The sequence below is a fragment of the Orcinus orca genome, chromosome 10 (assembly GCF_937001465.1).
Source record: "Orcinus orca chromosome 10, mOrcOrc1.1, whole genome shotgun sequence".
NCBI lineage: Eukaryota > Metazoa > Chordata > Mammalia > Artiodactyla > Delphinidae > Orcinus > Orcinus orca.
Genome location: NC_064568.1, coordinates 80590486 through 80607017, shown reverse-complemented (window position 1 = coordinate 80607017; position 16532 = coordinate 80590486). Strand labels below are relative to the sequence as shown.

General features: G+C 44.7%; 1 protein-coding gene across 1 annotated transcript in view; it reads left to right on the top strand.

The window, feature by feature from the left end:
- The window catches only part of PKHD1 (PKHD1 ciliary IPT domain containing fibrocystin/polyductin), a 424641-nt gene that overhangs the window by 23628 nt on the left and 384481 nt on the right, over nucleotides 1–16532 (top strand). The window contains exons 14-24 of the mRNA XM_049716350.1: nucleotides 1498–1612; nucleotides 2634–2912; nucleotides 4007–4096; nucleotides 4322–4412; nucleotides 5158–5300; nucleotides 6628–6758; nucleotides 7518–7693; nucleotides 10456–10594; nucleotides 12681–12805; nucleotides 15223–15407; nucleotides 16307–16429. Coding sequence (XP_049572307.1) covers nucleotides 1498–1612; nucleotides 2634–2912; nucleotides 4007–4096; nucleotides 4322–4412; nucleotides 5158–5300; nucleotides 6628–6758; nucleotides 7518–7693; nucleotides 10456–10594; nucleotides 12681–12805; nucleotides 15223–15407; nucleotides 16307–16429 — 1597 coding nt within the window. The remainder of the gene's footprint in view (nucleotides 1–1497; nucleotides 1613–2633; nucleotides 2913–4006; nucleotides 4097–4321; nucleotides 4413–5157; nucleotides 5301–6627; nucleotides 6759–7517; nucleotides 7694–10455; nucleotides 10595–12680; nucleotides 12806–15222; nucleotides 15408–16306; nucleotides 16430–16532) is intronic.

The following is a 16532-nucleotide window of genomic DNA, read 5'->3' as shown; positions in this document are numbered from 1 at the left end:
CAGTTCTGTGGGAACAGTTATCCAGTGCCAAATGTCAACCAGATGGCTGGTATAATAGCAGGGGAAACTCCAGTGGGCTCTGGAGACATTGTTTTCTATAGTGGTGACTGCAGTGTGATAAAGTTTTTCCTGCTTAGTTTAGTTTTGTCTTTTTAATCCCTTCAAGGATGTGGCCAAAATTTCTCATATTTTAATGTGGGCTTAAAAATATAGAAAGTTAGAGAATTGTGGAGACACAGTGTACTCTAAAGGTGTGGATTCAGGTGACTGAATCCTTTAGGTGTGATGGATCTCTTCTTCTTTTGAAACTCTTCTCAAAGAGGTTGGTCATGACTCCTGAGTGTGAATTCCAGCCAACCTGTGACCTCTTTCAAGGATTTGGCCATTTTATTGAACTTTATTCTTTCTGGCCATGTGACACGGCATGAGGGATCTTAGTTCCCCAGTCAGGGACTGAACCCATGCCCCCCTGCAGTGGGAGCACGGAGTCTTAACCACTGGACTGCCAGAGAAGTCCCTTGGCTATTTAAAACTTCAATTCAGTTGTGAAATGGAAGGTTTTGTTCTCTGTTCAGGGAATTTCAGACGTTGAAAAGCCAAGTAGGGAAGGAAATCTGAACAGAGTAGAGTTTCTATTGTCTTGGAAGCCATACTAATTAGATATCTAACCACCAGTATACGTGGTTTTAAAGTGGCTATATATATATATATATATATATATTTGTGGCACCTAGTACTGCGTCTTTGTCATAGTTTTTGAGGCTCATCAATAGTGTTCAAAGGAAAACCTTTCAGCTATATTCAGTGTGTGCAGGAGTGTCAAGGAGAGTCAGGCCACCTCAAAAGACAAAAGAACATTTGGGCTGTCTGGTATGACCTGTAGGGTATGTCTCTCTAATTGCCATTTTGAGGAGGCACAAACCAGACAGTAGCTCTTTCCATTCTTTCTGCCATTCGTTTCTATAAAATTCAAAATTTTTAAATGAAAAAACTGAAATATTTATTGATTGAAAAATTATGATAATGATGGACCTTCACACAGTTACTTTCAAAACTATTATCAGAAAAGATTCTTGGTATCTAGACCAAATCAGCACAAACTCTGATTGGTGATCTCTCTTTATTTGTAATAATGAGAATAATATTTAGTATTGATTGAGTTCCTACCGTGCACCAGGCTCTGCACTGGCTGTGTTAGGTGGGTGATCTCAGCTAAGCCTCCAGGCAAACCTACGCTGCGACTACGACTTTCCCAAAGATGACAGGATTGCTCAGGGAGTTGTGCCAGCGCAAAGAGATGGGCTGAGATACTGAGCCAGGCAAGCACCGCAGGAAAAGCTGCATGCAGAGGGCTTTGGCCAAATACATGGCACAAGAGTCAGGTGTTTCCTCCTCATTGCCATAAAGACAAACAAGGTCCAAGGGCACCATTTTTTGGGTCAGTGATTCCGGACTTGGTTGCCCTCACTTCTTTGTCTGTGTTCCTCTGCTTTCCAGAGCGCGGCTCAGTGGGTTCTTTGTGGCCCCAGAGACAAATAATTACACTTTCTGGATCCAGGCTGACAACCAGGCTTCCCTGTATTTCAGTCAGTCGGAGGACCCGAGGACCAAGGTATACACCTCCCTCTCGTTTTCCTTCTTCTGGTCCCCAGTCCTTAACTCCTGAAAAAAAACCCAAAAACTTACAATGAAAGCTCTCATATTCTACTGACAGTTGTAACATGCCATTAAGCAGCCAGAGATTTTTTTTTTTTTTTTGCAACCAGAGATTTTTAACATTTTGTTTTTTTTGTGTGTGTGTGGTTTATTTTTTTATTAAAGTTTTTTTAAAAAATTGAGATATAATTGACATGATTTTAATTGTTGAAAAAGAGCTTGGCTGAATGTGTTGGCATGTTTATTGAGGTCTTACTGTAAGCTGGGCATTATGCTACAGCTGTTATACACCTTGTTTCTAACCTTCACAGCATCTTGTGAGCTATGTCCCTTTATCTCTGTTTTCCAGATAAGGGCAATGAGGCTTAGAAGGATTGTATGGCCAATCCAGGGCCACTGGGATAATAAGAGGCATATTAAGAATTCAAACCAAGATTTGTCTGACTCCAAAACTTGCATCTTTACCACTAATTCTGGGTAGGGATGTAGTTAGTTTTATGCAGGAAATTTCTGATCAGCTTTGAAGGATAAGAAAAAGTGTTTCTACAAACAGCCAAAATTAACTAGTGCCATTGACAAAGAAACACAGTATTTCCTCTCAAATGATGAATATAATTCTATGAAATTGCTTTGGTAGTTGGCTAGAGAAACATCATAGATTATGATGCAGTCAAGTAACATTTAGGTTTCTCAGAGGACTTCATACAGCTTTACCCACAGCATCATGTAAAGCTAGGGTTTCAGGTTGTCTGTTTCAGCTCTGAACATGGACCATCCAGCCTCATCTGAATACTATGTAATTGAGAAAGAGAGAGAGAAGAACGGCTGGAGAAACATACACAGGCACAGGTCCTAACTTGTTGGAAAAGGCCACCAGCCCCCAAATTCCTGTTAAGTAGCTGTCTAGACACTTGCTGTTTGAAAAAGAGACCCAGAAGCTTCATAGTGCTGGTCCTGATGTATTGATTGGGGTGCAGGTGAAAGTGGCCTCCATCACAGTGGGCACTGCTGACTGGTTTGACTCCTGGGAGCAGAATGGGAGTGAAGAGACCTGGCAACAGAAGACCCCCAAGCTGGAGCTGCTCGGGGGAGCCAGGTACTACCTGGAAGCAGAGCATCGAGGGAGAGCCCCCAGCCGCGGGGTGAGGATTGGTGTCCAGATCCATAACACCTGGCTGAATCCCGAGGTGGTCAGCACGTACCTCCGGGAGAAGCATCAGATCCAAGCCCGGGCCCAGAGACTTCCGGAAATCCAGGTCTCGGTGTCTTCCCTGTCCCATGGGGTTAGGTTCAGGGGGTGAACTCTGCGAGGAATATAGTCCCGCCTAGTGGAAGGATCGCTGGCTGGGAGCCAGGAGACTTGAGCCGTGATGGTAACTCTGCTGCCAAAGAGATAGGGTATCCATCCAATAGGGTTGAGAGGACTTTTAAAAAAAATGCAAAGTCTTATTGTTGATATGCCCTGATTTATGGATTTAGTTCCAGGAATTTAAGTTCCTGGTAAATCTTCCTTTGGAAACATATTCCCCAGAGAGGAGATAAGGTCATCCTAACACCCACACCCATGTATGCATGCCTGTGAGCGTACGCATACGAGATTTCATAGCTTTTTGACCCATTCGGGTCCTATTTCCCCGTATATTAAGTTTTCTAAGTCTGCTTTGTAAGGGTCAGGGTCTTTGGGTCTCTTGGTTGTGCCCCATATTTTGGTTGAACAAGTTTGGTGTGCTTTCTTTTTTTAAATTGAAATATAGTTGATTTACAATGTTGTGTTTGTTGTACTTTTTGTTGTCCGCTTTTTGGTGTACAAGGTTGACTCAGTATGAACTGTGCCTCTTAAAGCTTACGGTATAATAGTAAAACATGCAGATAAAGAACCACAGAGCAAAGGAGAAAACAAGTAATATAAGATGTTAGGTGTCACCCCATTACAAAAGTGGGATGTGCCCAGCAGAGAATGCAGTGGAAGCAAAGCAGAGGCTGAATCAGCCTCTGAGAGGGTGTGACACGCATGGGGCTGCTTCTCCCTCTCAGGCCAGCCCTGGGAGGGAGCTCGGTGAGAAGGGCTGAGAGTGAGCCCTTCAGTGGTGACATTTAGGTGTCACATTCTAAAGAGAAGGAGGGAGGCAGGCATCAATGGGGAGATAGACATGTATATTCTTCCAAGAAAAGTTTTCATTACGTGATGACACTTGTGTTCTCCAGATAGTTCTAGAGGATAGTGAGTTTAGAAATTGAAATTGTAATACAAAGGAAATAACAAACCAGGGAGGTATGTCCTGTGTTTCTAGGTTGTCTCCCTGGTTCAATGAGCACATGTTCCTTAATCCCGTCACTCTTGACTTTTCAGATGCTGATGGTGTCTGGCACAGGGAACTTCTTCCTTACCTGGGACAATGTCTCTAGCCAGCCAGTCCCTGCAAATGCCACGGCCCATCAGGTGGGAACCTTCTTCACTTAAGCAGAGGTGGGGGAAGTAAAGGTGGTCTTTCTGCCCATGGTAGGAACTCCTGGTTGTTTTTCTTTCTTTCTTCTTTTGGCCACACTGTGTGGCTTGTGGGATCTTAGTTTCCCCATCAGGGATCGAACCTGGGTCCTCGGCTGTGAGAGTGCCGGGTCCTAACCACTAGACATCCAGGGAATTCCCTGTTTTTCTTTTTAACAGATTCAAACAGCCCTTGAGGAGTTACTTGCAGTTAAATGCAAACTGGAGCCCCTTTCAGCGAACATCCTACTCCGGCTGGGATTCGAGCAAGGTATGATCTCTGGTTTGACAAATTCCTACCCTCTTTTCCCTCCTTGTCTTCTTTCTTTCTTTCTCTTCTTTTTTTTTTTGTCAAAGGGGAACAATCTTCATTTCCTCTCCCAGGTGACTCTGTTAAGAGTCAAATGAAAATATGGAAACTGGATTCAGACCCTGAGTGCTTGGGAGGGAGCTGTTTGGTGTGGGAATCAGAGAAAGAAAAGGCATCCCTCCCGAGCTGTCAGGTGGAGCAGAGTTAGAAACCTGGATGCCGGGGAGCTGGAATAAGGAACTGTGTCTCATGCCGTACAGTGGGAAACGGGCAACAGACATAGCAGGGAAACAGCAAAACAGTGCAAATCTTGCTTAATTCAAATTGCATCTCAAGTAAAGGAATTATATATAAAACAGTAATCTAACAAATTCTAAAAATGTGAGGGTATGTTTTAAAAATACTAAGGTGGACTAAGTTACAGTCAACACTCTTTACCTCCTTGCTTCTCAGTAGTTTTTCTGTGTCATGGTATACATAGAAAAAGGTAATAGATTTTCGATGCTGTAGGGCAGACACGATGGGTTTCTCATGTCTAGAGCCTTCAGGCTGGGGGGTGGGCCGACCACTTCGATCCCTGCCCAGCTCACTCAAGGGCTGAGGGGTCAATGTCATGGCGAACCCATAACCCATTCCCTGCAGACATGTTGGGAAACTCTATATAACATTTACACCCATCTTCCTATTTTGTTCGAAATGCATCCAGGCCTAGAAGGTTCCAGCTCTGATGGGCACCTCACCAGTGGGACAGAGCCCTTCTGTGGGAGGTTCAGCCTCCATCAGCCTCGACACCTTGTCCTGATACTCGCGGCTGCCCAGAAGGGCAACCGGCTAGATCAGTACACACATGTAAGTAGCAGCCTTCGTGCTTGCAGGCGAGGTGGGTAGGGAGGGATTGGAATTATTCTCTGGGGTTGAGCCTGGGGAAGCACAGGAGTGATCGCTGTGCCTTGTAGGGCTTTTCGGGCTGAGATGCTAGGTTTCAGGGGTGAACAGACACCTCTGGTCCTCCCATTAGCTAGTTGCTGCATGGAAATGCCTTTCTGTTAGCTGAGACCTACAGAAGTTTTTCTACACTGTAGTATTTTCTTTGCTCTCCAGGTATGAGCGCCGATTCTACAGTCAGACTCTGGATTTGAATTCTGACTCTATACCCTGCATGCCCTACATGTTTTACTTTAGTTTACTCATCTGTGAAATGGGTAATAATGAGGTTTGGCTTTCAGGATTTAGGTGAAGAGTATATGAGATAATCCAGTAAAGTGCTTGGGCAGTGATTAGGACTCATTTAAGGATAGTTTGTATTATTTATCATAGTTATTGTTATTGATGGATAGACTGACACATTCCTTCAATACCCCTTATATCTTTGTGTCAGTAGCTCTGCTGTCCTTCATAAAAAATTGCAGCTTACTTGCCCTTTGGGAACCAGAGTGAACCTTCTTGGGGTGGCTGAACTCATGGTAGTGGTTTCAAGTCCTTTCCTAGTTGAATGGCAGTGGGAGCCAGGACTATACGGTTCAGGACAGGGCACTGCCCGACTTCCAGCCTTTCCTCTACAGCACAGGCTCCCAACGCTGGGTGGTGGGGATTTTGCCCCATGGGGAGAATTGGCAGTGCATGGAGACATTTTTGGTCACCAAAACTGGGGAAGTGTTTGTAGAATCCAGCGGGTAGGTTCTAGGAATGTTGCTAAACGTCCTACAATGCACTGGGTAGTCCCCCTCACAGAAAAGCATTATCTAGTCCCAAATGTCAATAGCACCGCAGTTGAAAAATCCTGCCATATAATTTTACTTAACTCAGAGTTAGAAGCCAAGGATGCTGGTGAATTAGGGTTAAGGAGTGAGGTTCAGAGAGGTACAGTGACTTGCTCAAGGTGGAACAGGTATCTGGGTCACAACAGGGGGTTTCTGTTGATAATTGAGATGCTCTAAAATCCTCATGGCCACGCACAGTGTTAGGCATTGAATAACTCTCTGTTGGATGAATAACAATTTGCTCTAAACTATTTGTCTCTCCAGCTAGACCGGTAAGCTCCAGGAGGGCAGGAGCAGGCTAGCTGTCTCTCTGAGCACAAGGCAGGTTCTAGGGAGTGGATTGTCCTTGATAAACATTGCTTGAATTGCTGCTTCTTAGTGACAGAGCTGAAGGACTTCTTGTTTGGTGTCTCTAGCTGTGCCTTGCATACAAAGGCCACATGAATACGATCCTGACGGTGACAGTGTCCTTCACAACTGGCTTTCAAAACACCGTTAAGAAGAACGTCACCTGTGACTGGAGTCTCGCGGGGGCCAGCCCTAACAGGTAGCTCATCTGTGGGCAGGTGTGGTGGGAATTCTGCCAGCTGGGATGATTAGCTTTCCTGGGGACAGTGGCCTATGGGAGGTACTAACTGTCTCTGATATTGGGGACTTGGATACTAACTTCAGCTCTGAACACATTTTATTTGGCAAAGAAATTTGATTTAAGAGCAGTTAGTTGTTACGAATCTAATACTCCCCAGAGGGAGTCTGACATTTCTCATAGGGATAGAATCATAGACCACCATATTTGGAAGAGATTTTAGGGAACATTCCTTGACGTTACAGATGAGAAAAATTGGGGCCCTGAGAATTTGTGATTCACCAAAATTCATTCAGCGAGTGAACAAAGATGCTGGAATATAATTCAGCATCCTGATCTCTTGATTCACCTCTCTTTCCACATCTCTTAAGGGTTTTGTAAGTGTTTTTAAACTTAAATGAGTCTGGAAATGTCCAGAGTATTAATCTTCCCTGATAGTAGAGCCCAACAGGTGGTCTGCTTAAGACACATAATTATATTGTAATTTGAAAGTACTGCTGACATTGTTATGAATGGATGGTGGACTTAAACGTGATTCACTTGTGTTGCATCCCAGCCAAGCTGAGCCCATCTTGGATGGATGCTTGTACTGTGGCAGCCATGATGGATTGGGTCTCCTGGCTGCATGATCCTCAGGCCCAGGTTAGAGAACTGGGGCTCTCAGGAGAGAGAACTGCGGTGCTCACAGGAGGCCTGTTTCTGCTCTGCGCTTGTTTTCAGCTGGCAGTTCGCCTGCACCGACCTCTGGAAGACGTGTGTGCATCGCTCCGCGCAGCTCCAGCCACCTCCCGCAAACTCCCCAGTGCTGGTTCATCAGATTGACCTCCTCCCTTTGTCTCCGGAGATGGACGTGTTCTATGTGGATGAGATTATTATTGCAGACACAAACCTAACAGGTGATTATCAAATCCACTCTCCTCCACGGACCTGTCCATCAAATGCTGTCTTTGAACTTTTCTGGAGGGGCTGCTTTTCTGTTAATGGTGAGAGAACATACGATTCTCCATCTTTCTTGCCTCGATCCTGGAGAGAAGATGGAGTTGGAATTCTGTGTCCTTGGCCCCCATATCTCTCTAACTAGTTCCTTTTTCCCCCCCTATTTATTCCAATGCTTGCTCTTGCTTTGGGTGTCTGTGATCTTACCCCAATGTTACCACTTTCTTGCTGAGGGGCCTTGGTTTTCTCATCCATAAAATGGGCTTAATGAGGGCCCTACCCCATTGGATTACTATGAAGAATAACTGAAGTATAGTGTAAAGCGCTCATCATGGGTCCTGACTAGTAAGTGCTCAATAAGTGTAATCAATTATTAGTACTATTATCATTACTGTTGTTAGGCCAGCAGGATTTCTCCATCTCTCCATCTGTTAATATCTGTCATACAAAGTGCTATAAGGAACACAGCAACATCTGGCCCTGTAAATGGGCCACAAGTCTGATTTACAATCCTTAGGACAGACTCGGTGGGAGTTGGAGGGTCACCGCATCCGCATGAGAACAGCCTTGTCTTTCCTTCTCCCTATCTGGTTCCTCTCACACATCACTCAGAGCTGAGGCCTGGCCCCTCTCTGCACAAAGTCCCTTGACCTCTCTTGGGTGCAGTGCTCTCACCTGGCTTTGCTTGTCTTAAGGGCAAGGTGCTCATCAGGGGTTCTCCTGAGGCCACGTGTGACGCACACCCTGGGGACAGACGCACACCCTGGGGACAGAAGCCCAGACAGATGGTGTGGTTTGCTCGCAGGGCCTCCAGGCTTCCAACTTTGTTCCCTCTCTCTCAAATCCCTTGTGACTCTGGGGCTCGGCTTTCCTGCTTCTCATAGCTTCTCTGTTTTTCTCTCTCCAAGGAGAAAAGTATGGAACAGGCATTTGAATTCTGATTTTCAAGTGTGCAGCTTTTTAATCTTTTGCCTGGAAGTTGTAGAGCTGGGGGCAGGGGAGCGTGGAGGTGGGGGGTGGGGTAGGAGAACTCTCTTTCAGCCCTAAAAATACATCATCTTTGATACTCTTCAGAATTCCATCTCTTATCTGTTTCAGTGATGTGAGTGTTTTGGGGGTATCTGGGTCAGAATGCGTCATTGCTTATTTCAAACTCTGTGTTCTGACACACAGAAAATAATATTCAAATGGTGTGCTGGGGTAACCATCTGAGTTTCTTGGTGCCCAAGACAACTGGCTGGGGCCTTTGGTGACCCCAAGTGCTACCCAGATTCCCAGAGCACTGAGGGGATCATTACAGCGTGCACTCGAACCCACTGACTGGACTGGGAAACTCAGGACTTGATAATAGGTGTCATTTCCCTTTATCCTTCCCAAATCCTCAAGGCCCAGGATCCAGAATCCTTTCTCACTGCCATCACCGCTTTGCCACCAAATGCTCCAGTATCTGGAGCCATGTAAGGGTGAGGTGGGAGGGGAGCAGGGAGGCAGAGACAAGAAAGATGGGAGATGGCTTGGGTAAAACCATCTGATTCCCACTGTCCAGTCGTCCTGATGGCCACAAGTTTCCTGTGAGTATTATTTAATGGTAACATAAACTCGACACAGTAGGGCTCCATAGTCATGGTTAATTGTCTGACATTTATCTGATCAGCTTAATGCTTGGTTATATTCTCCCACCGAATGTCCTCTGTGAAAGTTCTTTTCATCTAGTGGTAGCTCCCAAATATTTCTCACTTAATTCTCAGAACCCCATGAGATGGTCCTGTGATCCCCACTCTATAGATGAGGAAACCAAAGCTGACAGGATACTAAGTGTCTTGCCTCAAATCAGCTGGTATGTGGGGGATATTGGAACCCAGAGATGGTTGACACCAGAGCCAAACCTTCAATGACTCCATACTCAGCTGAGCAAATAAACATTTATTGAGCCCTTACTCTGTGCCTGGCATTGTGCTCAGCATTGGGCCTGCAAAGACTGCCTCGATTGTCCAGACTTGGAAAAGAAGCTGCCTTTACATGGTGCCTGGTAGGAGGAAAAGAGGATATTAAACTATATTTGCTGGTCATTTAAACCTGCCATCTCACTAAACTCTCCCTGCCATGCAGACTGATACCTGTCATGAGTCCCACTTTATCAATGAGAAAACAGAGTCGTACAGAGGTTATAGTGATTAGCCAAATAGTAACCCAATAGAAGCGGAAAATAAGGATTTGAACACTGGTCCATCTTAAAGCTTGCACTCTCTCTGCACACATGTTGACGCCATGCTGCGGATAAAACTCAAGTACCTCTAGTATGTGCTTTGTGTGTTCAGTGTTCCCAAGGGGGATCAGCTTGTGTTCCTGGAGCTACCAGGCTTTGGGAAGAAAAGGAGGAAAGGGGGCAGTCCACACTGCCATAGATTAGCTGTGTGTATGTGTGGCGGTGTCGTGGTGGGAACCTCCAATGATACAGGCAGTGATGCTTGGCTCGCTTGGGGCTTACTGAACTCTGCTGTGGAATTAGTCATCGTCTCCGTATACCATGACCTTGCAGTTTCCTTTTGCAACTAAATTCCTACTTCCTCTTCCTTTTCTCTTCCTGGCAGCAGGTAGGTAGGAATCTCTGCTTTAAGTGTATGCTGGGATGTGAGTAACTCAGCCTCTCCAACGGGGACCTTCCACACAGCAGGTCTTCCATCTTGATTTACTTGATAATGATTGGATCATTGGTCTCTAGTTTCTCAGGCTGACTCTGGAACAGCTCGCCCTGGTGGGAATCTGCTGGAATTGCTCTCTGTGGTGGGATCCCCTCCTGTCTACAGTGTGACCTCCTGGTTGGCAGGGTGTGGCTTGGAGCTCCCGCTCATCACTGCAAGGTAGGGAACCATCTTTGCTCACCTATCCTTGCTTAAAATTGTTAACTGCCCTTAGAAGACACAGAGGTGAGACTTTTTATCAGGAAAAGCTACCTGCCGTGTTGCTCAAAGCAATAGTTCTCAGTCTTAAGAATGCCGTATCAGACTTACCTGGAGGTTGTGTTAAAACACAAATTTTTGGCCCCTAACCACACCATCATAGTTCAGTACGTTTGAGGCAGGACCTGATAGTTTGCATTTCTAATGAGTTCCCAGGCAATGCTGATTCTGTTGATCTGGGGACTACATTTTGAGAACTAGTTCCTAGTGAATTTGTTTACAGGTAGTTGTATTTTTATGCTTTTCAGAGGTTCACATTACCACTGTTTGAGAGGAAAACCTTGTTCCTCTCCTTCCATTCCCCATATGTTAATCTTACTGGAATCATTTGAGGCCAAAGGAAATAGCCAAAGGAACAAAACCAGCCAGTTCTAAGAGCTCACCACCAGATGGCACTAGAGCGCCATAAGCATTGGTTCTTCAATAATCAAACCTCTCTGGCCACAGTTTACAAAGCAGTAACTAAGAATCAAGTCTCCTCCAAGCTCTTGGAACACATGTATGCTGTAATTTGTTCTTTTAAATTTTCACTAAAATCCAAGTAGGATGGGAAGAATTGAGATGCCCTGTCTTTAAAATTTCTTTTTTCCTCCCATCTCTAACATGTTTCGAAATGAGTTCTCCTACTTATACTGTGCTTTGGACAGTGTGTGAAAAGTAGGCAAAGAAACCTTGAATCTGTGCTCCATTTTCCTTGACTTAGTGTTTCATGGGCCTCTGGGCAGGACAGACACGGAAATCATCAATAGAATGAAGGAGGGAAAGAGCTTCAATGGTGGAGAGGGAGCTGTCAGATTACCCAGCCCGTGGTCCTGTGCTCCAAACCTACTGAATTATGTAGTTATTAACTCTGAAATGATGGAGTGTAATTTAGGTCCACACTTAGAGGGGTCCTCACAACCTCCTTTTTTTTTCGGCCGCGTGGCATTTGGGATCTTAGTTCCCTGACCAGGGATCAAACCCGTGCCCCCTACTGTGGAAGTGCAGAGTCCTAACCACTGGACCGCCAGGGAATTCCCACAACCTCCCTTTCTGAGTTTTCCTCAAGTCCCTTAGTTCCTTCTGGAAGCCTCCAGCTTGAGCAAGTCAGGACAACCTTCAGAGTGGCCCCCAAAACAGATAGTATCTTCTGTATGGTTTAAGTATGCACATCAATATGTAGCACTTAGGTAATATTATTGATTGAAATCACACGTTTGTTGTTGAAAATTAGGAAAATACAGAAAAACACTTAGAAAAAGTTACAAAGCACTCAGAATCCCTCTGCTCAGAGATAGCTTCTGTTAATGCACTGGATCCATATTCTAACAGCCTTTTTCCCCAGGCAGTTTTTATATGCATATATACATGTATATGTTTACTTTTTAAATCTTAGATTGGGACCACACATAAGACACTATATTTGTAACATGCCCTTTTCACCTACTGGTATAAATGGAATATTTCCCCATTTCATTAAGCCTGCTTCTAGATATGGTTTTTAATGGCTGAATAGTATTCCATCTCATGGTGTGTCATGATTTATTTGACTTATTTATTGTATTAAAAGCAGGATTAGTCAGGCAGTGTGTTTGCATACAGGTGCTGGATAAGGACTCCACTAGATGGAGTGGCCTGTTTCTGCTGGGGATACTGAGTGCAGAGGATCTGTGGACTAGGGCCCAAGTTTTCATCTGACTGTGCAAATGGGTTCTCCTTCCACTCTGCATCAGGACCAGAGCTGTGAGGACCAGAGTCATCACTCTTTGCTCTGCATCCCTGTGCTTCCAGGATCAATAGAGGGGAACTGTGGAATGCCCTAAAGAACCCTCATATTTACCTTACATTTCCTCTGCTGTGATGGGAGAGGGGTGCCCAGTATTTGGGAGCTTGAGCTCATGGTCTGGAAACATGGGAGACCGCTGGTCTTTGAGATGGAGCTATGTTCTGTCTGGAGCAGCTGCTGGAGGGTCCCCATGGGTAATGCTTTGCTTCTGGTATGTCACAGCTCTGTGCCCACTGGAGGAGCAGAAGGATCCGGGTTGGTCCAGGTGACAACACAGAGACTACAGAGGACAAGTCCACCTTTAGGAGGACACTTTCGCATCCAGCTTTCTCACACAGTGATTCCTGGTAAAGGGGCCATTGGGAGTGCAGCGTTTCTCATTTGACAACATCCTGCCAGGCAGGGTGACAGTCTTAGAGTTATTTTGTTTTCCAGTGTCTGAGAATGACCTTCTTAAAGTTAAAGATCTGGACAATAACAACAGCATATCATTGTTAATATGATCCCAATCTTTCAGTTTTGTAGATGTGGAAACTGAGTGGATTAGCTTCCTGGGGCTGTCATAGCAAATTATACAACCTTGGTGGCTTAAAACGACAGAAATTTATTCTCTTCCAGTTCTGGAGGTCAGAGTCCACAGTCAAGTTGTTGTCAGGGCCACTCTCCCTCCTCAAGCTCTAGGGGAGGATCTGTTCCCTGCCTCTCGCAGCATCTGGTGGCTGCCAGCATCCCTTGGCTGCGGGCGCATCACTCCAACCCCTGCCTCCCTGGTCACACTGTCTCTTCCTCGTCTGTGTATGAGTGCGTTTAGGGCCCATCTGGATAATCCAGGATGAACTCCTCTTCTCAAGATCCTTAACCACATCTTTTGCTTTATAAAGTAATGTTCATAGTTTCCTGGGATCAGGGCAGTCACATATCTTTTTGAGGGCCACCATTCAGTCCACTATACTCAGGCTTGCCCAAAGCTCATAAAAATAGTTGATGGCAGGGTCCAGGTATGAACTTGAGTCTTTGCTTCTCAGTTCGGTCCTCTTCTCTCTGGAGTTTCCTAGGCCAAAATCCATGGTAGCCACGGCCCTTCCAAATTAAACTCCACAGTGACACCACATGATATTGAGGATTTTAGGAATCATAACACATGTAGAAAGAGCTTTCAGCTGCGATGAGGGTAGAACAGTTTCTAAATCTTCAAGTACATACACATCTCACAAAGGACAGGATTAGACGTGATTATAATATGTTATTTATTTGGTAAAAACATAGGGGAATCAGAAAGGAGGCTCAGGAGAACTCAAGAATGGCTGTATAAAAATTGGCACATGGGCTTCCCTGGTGGCGCAGCGGTTGAGAGTCTGCCTGCCAATGCAGGGGACACGGGTTCATGCCCCGGTCCGGGAAGATCCCACATGCCGCAGAGCGGCTGGGCCCATGAGCCATGGCCGCTGAGCCTGCGCGTCTGGAGCCTATGCTCCGCAACGGGAGAGGCCACAGCAGTGAGAGGCCCGCGTACCGCAAAAAAAAAAAAAAAAAAAATTGGCAAATGGTCCAGGAGTCTTCTGTCCTCAAGCAGAAAGATGCTGGACTTGGAAAGAATCTTCTTGGCTGGAGGAATGGAGTGGAGTTTTTACTCTAGTAGGGCAAATTAGGAAAAGTTGATAGCCCCTGGGCTATTGGAGTCTGATAAGTGGGTGAATAAGTTCATCAGAGCCCTGCCTCTATGAAGCCCACTACTGTGCTGTTTCCCTTCTCACTAATGAGAAAGCTGCAGCCTGTCTGTAGAGAGACTTTTCCTGCTGTCATATCCTATTGCTGATATTCCTTACATCACTGCCTGTAGAACAACTGGGGGGAAAGCCAGCCTTCACCTGGCCATTTGAAATGGCCCTCAAATGACATATAAAATCTTTTCAAAAAAGATGAGAATTTTGTTTGCATTTTGGAAATACAGTGGTATTTCACCAACACTCCAGGGCAGTGTGGGATTCAAAAGGAAAGCTCTTGAGTAGGTAGAAGGCAACCTGGGTTTTAATCTAAACACCTCTCACTTGGTTGATAAGCTTCTGAATCACACTGGGTTTCATTTTCTTCATCTCCCAAGGAGGTATTAGGATATTTAGATGACCCGCCTCACAGAGATGTTGGGATACCTAAGGAAATGGAAACTTTTGGTAAAGCATGAAACAGCGTTCAAACACAGCAAGGCTTAAGCCCAAAGTGCTGTTATTTCTCTGTGGGGATGTGAGATGGGGAAGCAGGTGGTTGGGCTTAAAGGAAATTGTAATGGAGAAACCGAAGTTCAATGCCAACATTCCTCAGCTTGGTTGGCTAAGTTTTTATGGGTGTCAGCTGCTTTGTGCCTTCCCTACTCCTTGTGAAAGGTGGCCGGCCAACTTTTCCCTGTTCACAGGGCCAGCTAAATTTTTCCGGGGAAAACCCAATATTTAATTAGACTTTCAGGGATTACCAGGGTGTCTGGAATTTACATTTTGAGTTGACAGTTGAGATAGGTTTGTCTGATGCGATTGTGTTCTCTGCTTGAGAGATGTGATGCTGATTAAAGGGACCATGATATAAAAAGTGAGCACCTACTTATATTTGCCCTAAAAATGGCTTAACTGGACTGAGGATTTTCTTGAACCTGATGGTCTCTGCATGTGTAGTAGGCATTCTGATGTGTATTCTCTGCTGTCTTGATGATGAGATGCTGCAAGGTGGACTAATTAGTGTCCTGTACGTTTTATATCATGACCTTCTCCCACAGCTGTCCCTGTGCACATCTCAGCTAGTCATCTCCAGAAGCTCTTACAAACCAACGCTGATGACTTCACATCTAGGTACCTTAATGTCAGTGACTTCACTGTGACGGAGGATCTGAAGTCTTGCTATGAACATGTGTGGACTCTCTCCTGGTCCAACCAGGTTGGGGACTTGCCCAGCTTTATAAGGGTATGTATGGTATCCCTTTTGGTTTTGTGGATTTAGTGCTCTGGAGCAATTTTGTGAAAAAAAATCAGAATTATATGAATGAAAACTGTCACGATTTGTGAATTTTGTTGGAATATTCAAGTAAAGGGGTTCAATGATCTTTCTGAAAGTTTTCAAGACGTATTTTATATCTCATATTCCTGATAAAGCAGTTTAAACCCAACATCACCTTTTCTAACTTGATGTAGGTAGAGAAGTTGTTGGTCAGTGTCCAGCATACAATAATTCCACATCTGTTATTGCATAATTTAAGCAGATGTGATTGACTTAGATTATCATGGAGGCAGATGGCACAGCAGAAGGAAGTTTAGGAAAGGATTTGCTGTCTTTGGATAATGACAAAACCAGATGCTCTTGCATATTTAGGGTTTTAAAAAATAATCTAATGATCATCTAGCGTTTGGTTTTATGAAGTGAAACCCGAGATGAAATTTTATTCTTGTTATTTGGTATTGCAGGTCATCTGGTTTTCAAACAAAATCCTTGGGTGGAGATGGAGGAAGGATAGGAGTCATCTCATGGCACTTGTTTCCAGACATTTTATTTTAATATTTTGGATTGAAAACTTGTAAAATAGAAAAGCACATGGAAACAAAATATCTCAAGACTTAGAAGATCAGTATAGTGTGCATTTTTTTGGGTAACTCTACTTGCATATAAATATTCTTCTAGTCTACTGGGGCTTTCATTAGCCATTACTTACTATTAGGTTACTAGATTTCAAGCCCCTGTCTCTCCATTTTCACTTTGTAGCTATCTGATTATCTTAAACAGAATGTGAAAACACCCTTTGTTATTTGTTTTAAGCAAGATTAGACTTGATTCCATGGCAGAATTCACCAGAACTGTAACCATCTTAGGTATCTGATGAAAACCTAACGGGAGTTAACCCTGCTGTAACCACTCGTGTGGTATATGATGGTGGAGTCTTCCTTGGACCCATATTTGGAGACATGTTGGTCACTGCCAACCAGTACACTCAGGTGAGAGCGGATGGGCCACCCAAAGTGAAATACTAGTTTCAGGTCTACTGCAGCCCCTCCTGATTTGTAATGTGGACCAATCCTAAAGGTCAGCTTTCTAATT